At 36.1% G+C, this 15,799-nt stretch overlaps 1 protein-coding gene across 1 annotated transcript; it reads right to left on the reverse strand.

Annotated features, from left to right (window-relative positions):
• Positions 1-1,266: 1,266 nt before the first annotated feature.
• Positions 1,267-11,711, reverse strand: LOC117916129 (serine/threonine-protein kinase Nek5). The gene is made up of 14 exons (XM_034831991.1): positions 11,135-11,711; positions 10,965-11,031; positions 10,693-10,758; positions 10,557-10,603; positions 10,376-10,421; positions 10,082-10,162; positions 9,956-9,998; positions 9,732-9,781; positions 7,460-7,541; positions 7,334-7,383; positions 6,273-6,346; positions 3,961-4,012; positions 3,222-3,872; positions 1,267-3,141 (listed from the first exon to the last, which is right to left on the reverse strand). Exons 1-14 carry the CDS (start codon positions 11,230-11,232, stop codon positions 1,585-1,587), a joined length of 2,964 nt encoding a protein of 987 aa, XP_034687882.1. The 5' UTR covers positions 11,233-11,711; the 3' UTR covers positions 1,267-1,584.
• Between the last annotated feature and the right edge of the window lie 4,088 nt (positions 11,712-15,799).

Here is a 15,799-nt window from a genome sequence, read left to right on the forward strand (position 1 = left end):
CATATTTTTATTTTAAGAAAAATTGTTGTTAAAAACTATTTTTCATAATATTTTTACAAATAGTTATCAAATGATTTCGTTCACCCACGTGTCTTCCTCTAGTTGCTATATAAAAGTCTCTTTTTAAAAAATAAAAAATAAAAAACAGAAAATGTAGCAAACCAAAAATTACGGCTAACCCTGTCATACTCACCTGGCCCCCACCAGGGTCTTCCAGTTGAAAAGGAAGTCAACACGCATAGCTTGAACCCGCATCTTTTGAGATAGACAACCGTGATCATCTTAAATGCAGTTTACATCTTAGATTAGGTTTCAATTCAACTTATGGTCATAATTTAATCCTAAGCCCCTCATTAGGGATGGCAATTTCACTGGATGTTCGGTCACCCGCCCCGTCCCAATCTTATTGATCAAATATGTGCAACAAACTTGATCAAAATTGTAAAAGAAATAGAAGTCTTTGTCCAAAGGCACAATTTGGGGTGAATGTGAGCCTTGAAATTGAAGAAGATGAAGCAAGAAATTTGACAAGGTTTTGATGTAGGGATTTATTTGGAGAGAGGTCCAAATCCATGATAGATCTAGAGCATGGGTTTCCATTAACAAGGTTTGGGATTTGCATTTACCGAGTGGGAACAAGATTACAAGCCTTCTATTAAATGGGGATGGGAGTGTATCAACCCACCCAATGTCAGGTTTGGGATGGGATGGGAGAAAATTATTTAATTGGGACGGAAATGAGATAAGGGTGTCCCATTGCAAACCCTACTCCTGACCTTGATTCAGAAAAATGTAATCCCTCGTATGTAGAGATAAATCTTTCTCCTCAAAAAAGACGACCTTTTGCAAACCTCATTTATCAGGTATTAAATCGGCAAGCTCCAGGGATAAGCTGCTTTACCCTAAATCCATCATTCACTTAGAAATTACTTTCAGATTCCAACATCTCTTTACCCTGCTTGATACTTGATACTTGATATTAATGCATAATCCCCAGTGAATAACACATACAACTCAGAAAATAAATGGAAATTTTGGTCACTTTTCTGTTTCAAATATCTCCGCGGACCTCATCCTTCAAGAATCAAATAATCAGAGAGCCCAGTCTTCTTTCACCAACAAAATCTTCCCCCTTTTCTTCAAAATAATAATAATATGATAACACTTTACAAAGAAATCCAATCTTAATATGTCTCTGCATCAAAACATACCAATGGTTTCTTTCTCTGTTTCCTCAAAATAATCATTTTGTCTAGAATGAGCCAAGAGCAACAACAGCATCTTACTAATAATCCCAGTAATATAATAGGTTCACTCACTATATGCTACAGCATGCATATACATACGTTTGGCTGAAAACAGAACTTATTCAATTTGTATAGTCAATATGTACAACAACATACTGCATTGAAAGAATTACAGAAGAAGACAAAAAATTAAAAATTAAATAAAGGTGGGGTGACCAGGCCTCATGGGTTCTGTTTAAAAATTCAAATGGAACTTGAATGAGGAAAGCATGACAAAAAACTAAAAACTACAGGAGCAATAAAAAATAGAAAACACTTACTATCATGACGTGGTACTTCATGAACTTCGTCCACTGTCCTCAACCATCATTCCTTTAAGACTCTTTGCCAACCAGATAGCTGTCTCCCTTGGGGAGACCTTATCTTTTCCAAAAGGTTTTAAAACAACAGCAAGTTCTTCCAGTCTACTTTGCTCCAGCAACTCTGCTGACAATTCTAATAGCCCTTCAAGTGCCTCTGCCCTCTGCCTAAAGGACTTGACATCCAGAGTTTCCTTTGCTGGTGTTTCATCTTCTGTCACAGGAGAACAAGGTTTTGTCGGCTCAGGGGAATCGGGATTTGGAACTGAAGAGGAGGTGTTCCTTACATCCATTTCCTTAATGCCAGGAGTATCGGAAAGATTTGACTTCAAAGCCATGGGTTCTGAGCAATTTGTTGATTTCAGAGTGGCAGGAGTGCTCAGGTTTCTCATCTCCAACTCATCCCTTACTACATTTAATAGTTTTCCCACGTCCATATTCCTCTCCACAGTTTCAATCACTGGCTGCTCAACCCCAACACGGAAACTACTGTGCCGGATAACATGTATGACATCATCAAAAGCTGAAGGAAGATGGCCCGAGGCAGGCTTTTCAATTAACTGATTTTGCAAAATATTTCCTTTATCCGGCTGCAAATTCTTTTGGGCAGACAAGATGGAGGGAGTAGGAGGGGCAGGGGGAGTGGCAGTGGGAGTGGCAGTGGAAGGGACAGTGGGAGTGGCACTGGGAGGGGCACTGGGAGTGGCACTGGGAGGGGCACTGGGAGGGGCACTGGCGTCTGCTAGTGATGACAAAAGTTCTCTTACAGTAAACTTGTCATCACCACTGGATGAAGAAGTAAGGATGGACTCTGTCACTGTTTCTGGCCTAATAGACCTGCCCAAAGAGGTGTCATCATTACAAGCAAATACTTCTCTGGAGACTGGAGATGGGTGCTCTGTAACTGCACCTGAACTCACTTTCTCACCACCAATAGTAATATCCTCAGGATCTTGAACAAAACCAGAGCTGTCAACCGAGCATTGTACAGATTTGTTATCTTGCCCATGGCTTTCATCTGACACAAGAGAGCAGGTGGGTGGACATGATTCTAAGTTTTCAGTGCGAGTACCTCTATCATGTTCAGGAGGTATTTGCTCCGCCATGTTAACAAAAGGAGTTGTTGCATCATCACAAAGCTCAAACCCTTGAATTGACACTGAAGATGAGACAGAATTGCTGCTATCTGTCTGCATTCCTTTGGAAGCTCCTGCCAGAGCCTTATGCGACTGTTGTATAATTTCTCTTGATACATGCGTAGCATGACCATTTGGCACCAAATACTGAGTCTTATGAGGTTCTTGAGTTATCTCACTTGGACCTACCTTTATGATATTGTTCGTTTGGTTTGGAACATCAGGCCCCACTTGCCTCATTCTCCCTGGAAATGAGGATCGCCTCACCACATTTGATGGGGGTGTTCTTTGTCGAGGCTTAGCAGGAAGCCCATCTTCAACAACTTGTTTTGACGGACCAGGCAGAGGAATACCATCATGTCTGGGTTTAGTCTTTGGAGAGGGATCAAACATAGGTAACTGCATAGATAAATCATGGAATAAAATGATAAGTTCGAAATATAAAACAAAAGTTAAACAAAATGCTTTTCAAGTTATACCTGGTGCTTTAAAGGATGTGAACCCTGAATCCGTTTTGCAGAATCAAAGACTGCCTTGGTTGGGATTGAAGTTGGAGCATCTGCATTAGACTTGAAACCAGGAGAGACCATACTGGGCTTGGGAACTTTGAGTGATGCTTCTGTGTTTGCTTTTTGGGTTGACTGACCTCCAGGCTTTGTACGGTTGCCTCTCATTGGAGAACTATTTTCTCTAACTTTTCCTTCTTTTAGAGCCATCCAAATATTTTTAATTGTTTTTGGTTGCTTTGATTCAGCATTTAATCCATGCTCATCATGCGAGGATTTCATTACCCCTCGTTCATCCATTTTGACAGTGCACGTGTTGGCTCCATTTTCACCACTGGGTGAGGGCTGGTCAGAGCCAACTTCATCATCAACAGATCCCAAATCTGTGTCATTGGCTTTAGTATCACAGTTGATAACCATTGCTGAGATGTTTTTCTCACTTGAAAGCAAACTATCTTTGTCACTACCAGAACTATTACTGCCTTGGCTTTCAGCCATGTTCTTACGAGAATCACGAGTAGTAGATATAGGCTTCTCTAAGGAATAGGCAGTAGGAGGATTGAAGGATGATCGATGTTGATCAACATAAGGCTGTAGATAGGGGTGTTTTAAAATCTCGGATGCCTGACAAAAGTCGAAATCCAGATTGTTAGAAGAAATTGCAGGAAAAGAATCCTCAAGAGTTTATACGTGATGTTTTGTAGAAGCTTACACTTGGTCGATGCTCAGGGTTCTTTCTCAGCATGCCCTTTATAAGTGTTTTCCTGCATGCATATAATATTATCAGATCAGTTATGATCTTAGACACTGTCTATCTAATGCTATATTGAAAAAGAAGAAAAGGATGATCTCTCTCTCCCCCTACCCCCTCTTGTCATGGTAGTGTGTCAATCCCCATTACTAAGATTTTCATTTGCCTCTCTATTAACACAGCATCCTAAACATGAAACACCCAAATTCCAAAACCTATAGACATACATACATGCATACATAATATATGTAAATCATGCTCATCATCATAATCATGCCCTATGACTGCTGAATTAGTTCCCTGGTTGCTAAATAGAGCCTTTGGAATTGGTGGTCAATTCAAAAATAATGGAATAAGAACTGCAAATTGTTTAAGTATAACAGAGGAATCCCCTTCCATTTCTAACTAGGCACTCCCTATAAATTTCATTGAAGGAGAAGTTAGATGAGAAAATAAATTGTTTCATACGGGACAACAATTAGTACTAGGACAGAATCCAATAAGAAAAGGAATGCAAAACTTGGTATATTTCTAGCCATGCAAGTTTCCTTGAGATGAAAGGAAAAGAATGAAGGAACTAAAATAAGCTCCACCAAGACCTTGTCCCCACTATTTGGAATTTCAAAATTTCTTCCAGTGTTTTTAGGGTGCATGTGAGACTTCTAGATGACTCAGAGCACTAAACTTTGCTATGAGATGTGACAAAAAAGTACCCATTTGTTAATTTCCTACAAACCATAATCTACCGCATATACACATGGCTATAAACCAATGTTTTAAAAACCGGACCGGACCGGCCGGTCCAACCGGTTCGACCGTCGACCGGTCACCAATCCGGTCCGGTTTGGCCTATTAAACCGTTTAAACATTGAACCGGTCACGAACCGCCTGAACCAGCGGTCAGACCTGTGAACCGGCGAAACCGGACGGTTCTAAATGAACCGAACGGTTCGAATTAGCCCACCATTTTGCAAGCAGAAGACCCCATTGTTTACAAACTTAATAAAATACCATACTGGGCCATGTCTTAGTGACAAAGCCCATACCCACCCAATCATTTTAAGTGGGCTGAATCTTTGAGCCCACAAGATAGGATGGTGCTGTTGCTTTCAACGAGGACACCTTTTATAGGCATCCTTTGCACCCTTATTTCTCTCAAATTTCGATGTGGGATTGCAAACTAATATTAATGAAAAAAAGCTAACAACTTCAACCAAGAGGATTTGAAGCTGGGACCTTACGTTTGGAAGTATACTTGACACCGCTCGGCTACAAGCTATTTGATATTTGATTTGCCAAACAAAATAATATATATTGGATTTTAAATTTTTTTATAATATTAAATAAAAATAATATAATATTTTTAAAAATTATAAAATTAGTTAAAATTTTCATTTTTAATATATTCACATTTAAATATTATACACATTTCATTTAATAAAATTTAAAATATTAATTTGATAATATCAAAGATATAAAATAATATTATTGATGTTTAATTTATTCATATATATTTTAAAATTTTTATAATTATTTTAAAATTTTTATAATTATTTTTAATTTTACTAATATATAAATTATATATTTATGATGTCACCGGTTCAATAGCGGTTCGACCGCCGGTCCGACCAGTGAACCGTGAACCGGTAACTTTTCCGGTTCGATCACCGGTCCGGTTCTGAAAACATTGCTATAAACAGATCTAGAGATATTTAATCCATCTTAAATTGTGGGATAATTGCACTCCACCTCCGATTGTTGTACCTACCAAAAAAATATGCAACAAGGCACAAGCAAGCCCCAAACTGAAAAAGGAAAATTGATGAATACAACTGAAAAAGGAAAATTGATGAATACACTGTAATTTTGTAAGTCATGGTTAAGCACTCAAATTAAACATAACTACTTCTTCTCTGTCTACAAATACGTTTATTTTTCCCAGTTAACCATTAGGTCATTTAAAATTTTTAGGCACAAGTCAATAAAATCCTTTTTAATATAAGCAATTTCAAGAAGCATGATAGAGCATAAAGTTTTTTTTTTTATTTTAATGAAACAGCTTTAATTTTTAAACACCTGACCACCAACTAGGCAACTGCCTCATCACCATCAACCACCTTAGTTATAATGCAGGAATCCAAGGCATGGTTACCTGGTTAGACAAAGCAGTAGCTCTAGGCATTGCCTAGTTGCTGCACAGACAATAGGATATATTCCAGAATCTCTTTGCATATCAAGCACACAAGAAATTCAATCTTAACATGGAGACTTACAAAGAAGGGGAATAGCATGAGGGCAAAGGACCAATAGAAGAACGGTTTATTTTACTTATTAATCCAGCCATATCCTGAAACCAGATGTAGAATGCCAATGTTAGAATACAAATAAAATGGAGTAAACAGTTTCAGAATTCATATTTGGGTGATAACAAATTAAAATCACATATAAAGCCTTTGTGGACAAGATGAGGCTGTATGAGACATAATTAAGAATTTCCAAAGTGGATTAACATTAATATGGAGTATCATGTAAAAGCATAGTTTTGAAAGGTTCAAGGCGCAAGGCGCAATACAAGGCAAGCACTACAGCAAATTGCAGCCCAAAAAAAATTCTATGTTGGATCAATTTTATAAAATATGATCCAAAATTCAATTCAAGCAATAAAACATTCTAGATTGCAAGCATTTACAAGAAGCATCCAACAAAAAAATTAATGAAATTATACAAATTTTCAATATGCAAATAGAAATTTCAAGAATAAAGGTGTCAAAAAGGAAAAAAGAAAATAGTCAAGGCATGTGCCTTGGGCAGCGAGGCGCAATAGCTAGGGAGTCATTGCACCTTCGGCCCAAGTGTGCCTTTAACAACTCTGGAAAAGGTACACAGTTGCAGGATCTAAAGCAGGTTTGCTTTCTTAAGGTACATCTTAACAAGCAGAAAACACAGGATGAACACATTTTTCAAGTCTACAGAAAGCGTGAACAGATGTTTTACTAAATTCTATGCCAGTGAAAACACCTCCACCACAAATATAGAAGGGCAACGCCATATTCAGGTGATAGGGACAATTCATATGCCCTTGGGCCACATGGAATATCACAAATTCCTTGGAGCACATCAAATTACAATTTTACTGTCCTGTTGATTGATATAAAGATGTATTATTTACCAAGAGAAGAAAGAAAACTACATACCAAGAAAGTTAAAAGCCCAAAGAAAAAAAAGGTTGCATGAGATTGAATGGCAAGTGTTGAAAATATAGAACAATGCTTACAAAATATAATCTTAAAACACAGGAGACAAAATGAAGTACAAGAACTATGTGAAATCTTACAAAAGCCTTAAATGCAGGGCGATGAGCAGCCATCTCATACATACAGCAACCTGATCAGCAATGCAAAATTTAGCCACAAACAACTGCAGATCCATAAATATCACCAGACACTATGAAAACACATACCTAGAGACCAGATATCAGATTTGAAGCCATAAGGAATATCTGCAAGAAGTTCAGGACACATGTAATTGGGAGTTCCAACTACCTGTGCACATAAGTAGGAAATGAATAGGTGAGCGTGTCCCATTGCTCAAATTTACCAAGTCCATGAATATCAACAGGACAAGCACAGGCAAGATTTCAACTCGTATAAGAAACATCTAAGCACTCTAAGTTCTAACATAACCCTAGCTGATGATTTTTAGTTGCTTTGAAGTAAACTTTTTTATTTCAAAAAAATAAAATTACTAGGCACAACATTTCAGCATTATAAAATTGAAACTAGGATAACAACCAAATAGAATCATATTTTAAATCTGTATAACAATATGTAGCATATAAGAACGTCAATTATTTTAAAGTAACTAAGGAACCCAGGAAAAAAGGATCAGGAGAAACGCATATTATACCAAGCAAAGGGAAAAGATAAGCAGATATCATATTATGAAATTTAGGGCAAGAGTATGGGTAAAGCCTAAAAAAATGAAAAAAGGGTATTAAATCTGGATTCGTGTCAGGAAGATCAACTACACACATTTTTTTAACTCAGCAATAACATATTCAGATAGTGATGAATACCTTCATTTGGTCTTGATTGACTCAAGAGAAAGCATAATTTCCTTGATATAGTATGGTGACTTTTAGGGAGAGAAAAAAAAATAAAAGAGTTACCAGAAACACATTAATGTGATATACCATATGTATTATGAAGTGCAAACAACCATGAGAATGGAGGAGAAACAAGTGAATCTCCAATCTTGATAGTCTTACATCAGGATTAGCATTAAGCTCCTATGTTTTACTTTCACATGATTGTACTATGTGGACATAAACAAGACCAGGTCCTGTTGAGCATATAATGTGCACATGATCAAGTTTCAGTTAATGAAACAAAATTAGGGGTAGAGCCCAAGATAGAACAATAGAGAGGCAATTAGAATCAGAACATTTTAAGAGAAATAGCATGAACTAAATGTAGGAAACCATATTTTAGCAAAACTAGACATAGAAAGAGAAAGTAGTTAAGATTGGGGACCAATTGATAACAAAGAGTTTACCATTTTCATTATCTAGGCTTTGGTACACCAAATTAAGAAGAGGCTGAAGAGGCATCAACAATAGATTTAGAGTATGAAGAGAGTATGGAGAGCTTCAGAGTGTATGTAATAAACATCTAAATCTATAAGTGAACTTCTGGCCGGGCTCTTGTGAGAGAGAATGTTGAGCAATTAAAAAGCATGTTTATAAAATAGGAATGAATGATTGTTGAAATAGATGGATGAATTACATGACATCAAAGTGGAAAACTAGAAAATAAATGCATTTGTAAGAAGTTAGAGATAGCACCAATAAGCAACAGGATGGGGAAAGGTGCTGCAAGGCCAAATCCCCAAAAGAGGGCATGGATTGATTTGTAGTGAGGGAAAACCTCTCTCTCTAGCCATGCTTTACGAGAGCAATGTTGAGCAATAAAAAGGCATGTTTATAAAATAGGAATGACTGAATGCTAAGATGGAAGTATGCGTTACAAGCCATGAAAGTTGAAACCAGAGATAAATAAACTTGCAAGAAGTTGGAAACAGCACCAATAACAGACAGGATGGGAAAAGGTGCTGCAAGGCCAAAATCCAAAAAGAGGACGTGGATTGATATATAGTGAGGAAGATATCTCTATATGTGTATATTGAGGTATGAAACCAGATTCATGTAACCACCACTATATAGTTGGGAATCTAAGGAGAAAGGCTATGGTGAGCTGAACACAGAAAGGTTTGAAGTACAAACCTACAAAATTAGAGACCTTTAATTACAAAAACAATAGAAAAACTAAAAAATAAGTGAAAAAAGTCTCTCTATATTAATACTGGTAAATCTCATTACCATTCATCAAATATAGTTATTAAAATTCCCGAAAAACTATAAAAAAAAATTGCAATTATCACTACTAGAGCATCATAGATACTGCAAGTAATAACACATCTTTCTTGTGTAGAAAGTGCATGGCTTTATCAATTAAGCTTTAGTCTTACATATAGGTATTGTGAGTTCTCAATCATCTTTTCGTTTATAGTTTTATCCTCAACAAATATATGATCTTCTACTAAGTGAAATAAATGACTTAATAAATAAAGATATCTTAGTAAAGAGAACATAGCATGAAATGTACTATATTATAAGAGAAATAGAACGTCAACATTGAAAAGTGAAAATTGTGATTTGAACATATAGCACTTACTGAAGAAGCCAAGTCATCAGCCTTCAAAGTTTTGGCAAGTCCAAAATCCCCTAGGTACAAACAAGACATGAACAAGATAAATCAATAAACAACATTTAGCTGATAAAGTCCCAAATGGATGTAAAATGGGGGAAAAATTCAATAAAACAACATGATAGTTGATCAAGTCCAAAATCGATGTAAAATTTTTTTCAACTCACTGACAGTGATTTAGATTGACTCACCAAGGCGGACATCCTTATCTTTGGTAAGAAAGATGTTGGAACACTGCCAAGAGAATGCTAAAAAGTGAGTCTTATAGTCTTTAGTGATAAAACAACCATCTCAAATAAGCATTCATTTTTACATACTTTAAGATCCCGGTGTAGAACATAATTTGAATGCAGATATTCGACAGCCAATAATAATTGCGCAAACCATTTGCAAAGTTTCTGAAAGTGGTCACAATATCAACATAGTCATAACCAAAAGGAATCATAGGCTGACCAAGCAGCAAAGTAGAGAAATGAACAAGAAAGAGCAATGCTAGATACAATGTCAAACAAGATGACTAAATATCTCCATTATTATCAAAACTACCCCTGCCATATAGTTCGTGATATGTATTTTTGGAGAATCAAATTTCCCAATATGGAAGCACATACCTCCTCAGGAAAGTAGGCGCCATTCGATTTTTTCATCAATTCTGCCCTGTTAAAGGTAAGCAAGGAAAAAATGTAAAAAACAAAAGCATACCTAATGTTTTGGATTGTAATCATATAAATGAAGTTTCAAGCTCTTTATCTGCTTTTTTTTTTTTTTTTTTCCTTTTTACAGCAAACTCACATGTCTCCTCCTTCACAATATCCAGTGACAATGCAAACATAGCAACCCTGCATTTCAACCCAAGGCTCTCGATTCAGTACAAGGTCGCATTTACAGCAAAAAAATTCGTCCAAAAACTAGAATTTCCAGGACCTACCTTCTCTACCCATGCTTCCTTAAATTCAACAATGTAAGGGTGTTGGATTCTCGCAATTAGAGCCATCTATACTCCAAATTGCCAAAATGTAGGGGAAAAAAAACAAAGACCAAATAAGCGAAAACATAATCAATAAAACAAAAGGCAAACTGAAGGATCGCCAAAGGCATTGCATGACCAGCATTTTCAAACTGTGTTCCCGGAAAAAGGGCAAAGCAAAGCAAGAAAATAACTTCCAAAACACAAACCAAACAGCGCCTAATGAAACCTACCTCCTGATGAGCAGATCTCCGGCACCTCTCCGTTTGTCGTGCCAACCTGATCTTCTTCAATACATACCTGAAAATCGAACCACTCGATCACTCCAAAACCAAACCATCTCATTACAAAACTCACCAAAAATTCATAGATTGCGCCAAAAAAAAAAAAATCATAAAAATACTTCTTCTTCTCCGATTTGTGATTCACAAGAATGGCAGCCCCGAACGCTCCGCGTCCGATCTGCTCCATGATCTCGTACTGATCCATTCGAGACTCCATGAATCCGGATCCACAACCAACCAACAAGATCAATGCCAAACCAGAAAAAGAAATCCAATTTCTACATCACATCATCTTCCACTCAAATTACAAAAATCACATCATTTTCCCTCTCAAATTACACTGAATGCCTCCCAAATGAGCTCATTTCAAATCCGAGTTTGATCACCAAAACAGCAAAAGCGCCAGTCTCTCTCCCCTTTTCTACGTCTCTCCAAAACAAAGCGTTTTTGGAAAAACAAATAATCATAATAATAAAAATACGCAAACGATTTTCTTTCTATTTTTTTTTTTTTTGTGGATTGAGTGTATATAACTGAAGAGTGTGGTTAGTTAACCAGAGTTCAGTACTTGAGTTAGAAGTGAGCTTTGAGTGTATGTATAGACCAAAACCATAGAGAGAGATCGTGGGGATGCTTCGTAGTATGCCGACAGGACCAGCTGGGCCGCGAACTGTCGAGGGTCCGTTTGGCTTTGAGATTCAGAAAACGTGTTTTTCGGGAACGATTTTTGGTTTTATGTTGGTTTTTATGAGATGGACGCATCTGAGATTTTTGGTATGGGTCGCTTTATATGGTTTCTCTTTTTCTGAACGGACAGTGGAGATGAAGCAGGAAAGTTTGGGTCCGGTAGGGTGTAAAAACGTGTTTGGCACTTCGCAGTACGCCTTTTCTCATTTTTCTTCCAATTTTGTTCAGAATGGGTGTTTTAAAGAAAGCTTCTGATGTCTTTTCACCTTTTTTTTATTTACAAAAAATAAATTTCAATAATTAAAATAAATGATTTTTTCTAAAACAACAATATGTTATTTTCAAAAATAATAATAATAATAATAATATTCTTCAAGAGTAGTTTTGAAAATATCCTAATCACGTGTCTCGATATTATTTTCATTTTTATTCCTATTTCTAAATCATTCAACATATTTAAAATATAAGAATAATGAAATCAATTCAATTTTTTGTATTAATCACGATTTGAAATCACACATTCAAAATGAAAATAAGAATAAATTCTAATTCTTATGAGAGTTAAAATTCAATTATGTTATAATTTGAATTCTAAATCCGTTTTTGAGAAAGTGTTGTGATTTTTAAATATTTTATAAAATATTGCTTTTGAAAATAATATTATTTAAATAAAAATAAAAAAAAAATCCCCTACTTGACGTATGTAAGTAAGTAAGCTGCATGTGGGCATTTGACGAAAATATTGGTTGGACAGAGGAAGCAGAGAGGTTATGCTTGAAGATGGAAAAATAGCAGTGAGTCTTCTTAAAAAAGAGAGATCAGACAATGCTTAGGGGAGAAAAAGTTGGAGAGAGGACTAAAAGACTGTCAGATGAAATCTAGTTTTGACTTTTGAGAGACCGATAGGAACCATGGGGATGGCAGTGGTTGAGCAATAATTGATGGATAGTTTTGTGGAAGGGGCCTGTTTTCTACAGGAAATGAGAAAGATTATTGTAGAAATATTTCTATTTTAAAAAAAAAAATCTGTATTAATTATATTATATTGTTGAATTATTTTAATTATTAAAGTATCTGGTTTTCCAAAGATGTCATACATAAAATCTTAACGCATATTAGCTAATTATTTTTCAGAGCAGAATAAAAAAATAAGTTTAATAATCAGAAAATTATTTCTATTTTTTGTTTTTATAAATAGAAAACATATTATTTTTGGATAATATTTTTTTAGTTAGTTTTAGTTATTTTCATTTAATTTTTAGTTATTTTCGTTTATTTTTTAATGATTTTTTTTAAAAAGTAATTATATAAACATATTAAATTATTAAAAATAAAATATTGGATATAAAAATTATTTTTAAATTTTATTAAAAATATATTTTTTTAAAAAAAAACAGATTTTTGTTCTATAAATGTCAAAAAAACAGTTTTTAAGAATTGGTTTCAAAATAGAAACTTGATATTAAAAGAAAAAAACCTTATTTTTAGAAAACAAATTTTAATTTCTTTGGAAAAGGGAGCAGGCAAAGATTGTATTAGTATGATTTATTAAGACTAATAAAGTTGATATTTATTTCATTTGTTGTAATCATCAAATTTAGACCCAATAATTTTCATCCATCGAAGGTATCTTGTTGTTATTATTAATGGCTTTTTGTAATGGTGATTATTAGCGGTACATGGTATGAATTTAATGAGGTGGTAGGAGAATGGTGGATGGATAGGTCCATCAATTTAGTCAGTTTCGATAGGAGCATTGGCATACGAATTATGAGAATTTTGAGTTAATTATTGTAAAGGTGTCAATCAAGAAGATAACCAATAAATTGAAAGGGTTCATGGACACGCTTTTTCATGTCAATTTTAAGTTGGAAATGGCTCAACCACCTTTACCCAAAACAAACAACAAGCTTTCATGTATACTTCGTAAATTTTTTGTTGATATTTTCTAAAATTTGTTTTTAAATACGTTTTTTTAATTTTTTTATTTAAAATAAGTTTCAAAAAATATGATTAAATAGGATCAATAATTTTTATTATTAAAAATTAATGAAAATAATTTCTACTTATTTTTTAAAAATTATTATTTATTTTTCTTTATTTTTAAAAATTATTTTTAGAGAACAATATCTAAATAATATTACAAATTTTTTAAAATAAGTTTTTATTTTTAAAAACAAAAAAAAAAAAACATTTTTAAATCACACCACAAAACAAGGTTTTAGGAATTGGGGATAACCAGAATATAAAATAATTTAAAGAAAAATAATCTATAACCAATATTTAGTATAATGTAGAAATATAATTTAGAGATTGTGGGGGCCTTATCCCACATGTCTACCCACAAGTACTTCCACGCGTTTGTCCATGTGGCATCACCCTAGTTAGGCCACGTGTCAGTTCTTCATCACTACCCGAACTACCTCCAAGGCATCCAGAGACATCCTGTCCGGATTATTTACGTTGCTGAAGTGGCCCACATCTCCTTGATAACCTTAAATCTTCTCTGCTATATGAGACTATGACTAGCTAACACCAGATTGACTGATAGGACTCTTCCCATCCTCACATCTGCTTCAGTAGATAGGCATGCTCAGTCTCAAGCCATCAACAAGGTTGAAGGGCCGGCAAGCTATGTCATGACACGCCATTTGACACAACCCCCAGCCGCCTATAGATGTGATGATTGCCCCGTCACTACTTCACAATCATCACTACAAGGGTCAACTCAGCACTACGGAGCTTAACTCCACACTTGAACATTATAAAAACCCTGTTGAAATAGAACAAAGAGGGGGACACTATGAGTTCTATGATCATTCTCTCTCTCTCTCTCTCTCTCCTCTCTCTCTCTCTCTCTCTCTCTCTCTTTCTCCAAGGGTATCTATTCACTCCAAAAATCTAACTTGAGCTTTAAAGGGTGTGTTCGGACATTTTTGTGCAAGGAAGCATAAAACCCAAATTCTGGTACCAGAACGGGAGCTTTCTCTGTCTCGTCTAAGGGAGGAATCCATCCTCAGTTGACCAGGTATCAACATTGGCGCCATCTGTGGGAAGTGAAATACAAAATGTCAACACCTTCCAGAAGTCGATCATTGGTCATGGGTAGCAAAGATTACTTCAACTAGCGCGAAAATATAGAAAGACGTCAGCGCAAGAGCGAGAGACAGATGCAAGCCCTGCTCTACAAGATAAGGAGACTCAAGGAAGAAAACGAAGTGTTGCGTATTCAGGTATCCTCATCAGTTTCCCCTCGTAGTCAACAACCTAGAAGTCAACGCGCTAACTCCAGGCAAAACGAGGAGACGACATATCCTAGGAATGCAGAGTTCCTCCATAATGAACAAGGACTGCAGCATGAACAAAGATCCTCACCTACCTGCCACACACAACCAGACGAAAGCTTTGACTCCACTCACGTCTCAGCAAAAAAGAGACACGACAGGAAGTCTCAGCTATCAGATGCAATGTGCTCAAGGCTAGGGCCTCAAATGCCTGGCATGAGGGGAGGGGGACCGTATATAGCGACGACCTAAGAGGCATGTCCTGGTCCCTCAATTGCACCAGTCGTAACCAACTGACCCCCTCATCTACCAATACAACAACCAGTGGGGGATCTAGTCAATAAGGGTCCCCCTGACTCTGTTAGTAGGCGATTGGACGACATGCTCTCCATGCCTTTCATCCCTCATATCATAAACTACGAACCTCCAAGGGGGTTCATGGTTCCAAAATTCTCTACATATGATGGAACCAGCGATCCATTCGACAATGTCATGCACTACAGGCAACTCATAACCCTTGACATAGGGAATGACGCGCTACTCTGCAAGGTTTTTCTTACCAGCCTACAAGACCAGACTCTTTCATGGTTCCACCGCCTCCCGACGAACTCCGTGAATAACTTCTGGGATCTTTTGGAGGCCTTTGTGGGATAATATCTATGCTCAACATGACATAAACAAAACATCAATACCCTGCAGAACATAAGAATGCAGGAAAATGAATCATTGAGGGAATTCGTGAAGCGGTTTGGGCAGGTCGTGCTCCAAGTGGAATCTTATAGCATGGACATCATCCTGCAAATTTTTAAAAGG

This window comes from Vitis riparia, chromosome 6, assembly GCF_004353265.1.
Source record: "Vitis riparia cultivar Riparia Gloire de Montpellier isolate 1030 chromosome 6, EGFV_Vit.rip_1.0, whole genome shotgun sequence".
NCBI classification, from domain to species: domain Eukaryota; kingdom Viridiplantae; phylum Streptophyta; class Magnoliopsida; order Vitales; family Vitaceae; genus Vitis; species Vitis riparia.

What these genes read in the sequence shown, in the direction of transcription:
- LOC117916129 (XM_034831991.1), bottom strand. Translation starts at nt 11,232, where the DNA reads ATGGAGTCTCGAATGGATCAGTACGAGATCATGGAGCAGATCGGACGC. An exon ending in TATTGTGAAGGAGGAGACAT is followed by an intron (nt 10,422 to 10,556) that starts GTGAGTTTGCTG and finishes TACCTTTAACAG; the next exon opens with GGCAGAATTGATGAAAAAAT. An exon ending in AGATAAGGATGTCCGCCTTG is followed by an intron (nt 9,782 to 9,955) that starts GTGAGTCAATCT and finishes GTTTGTACCTAG; the next exon opens with GGGATTTTGGACTTGCCAAA.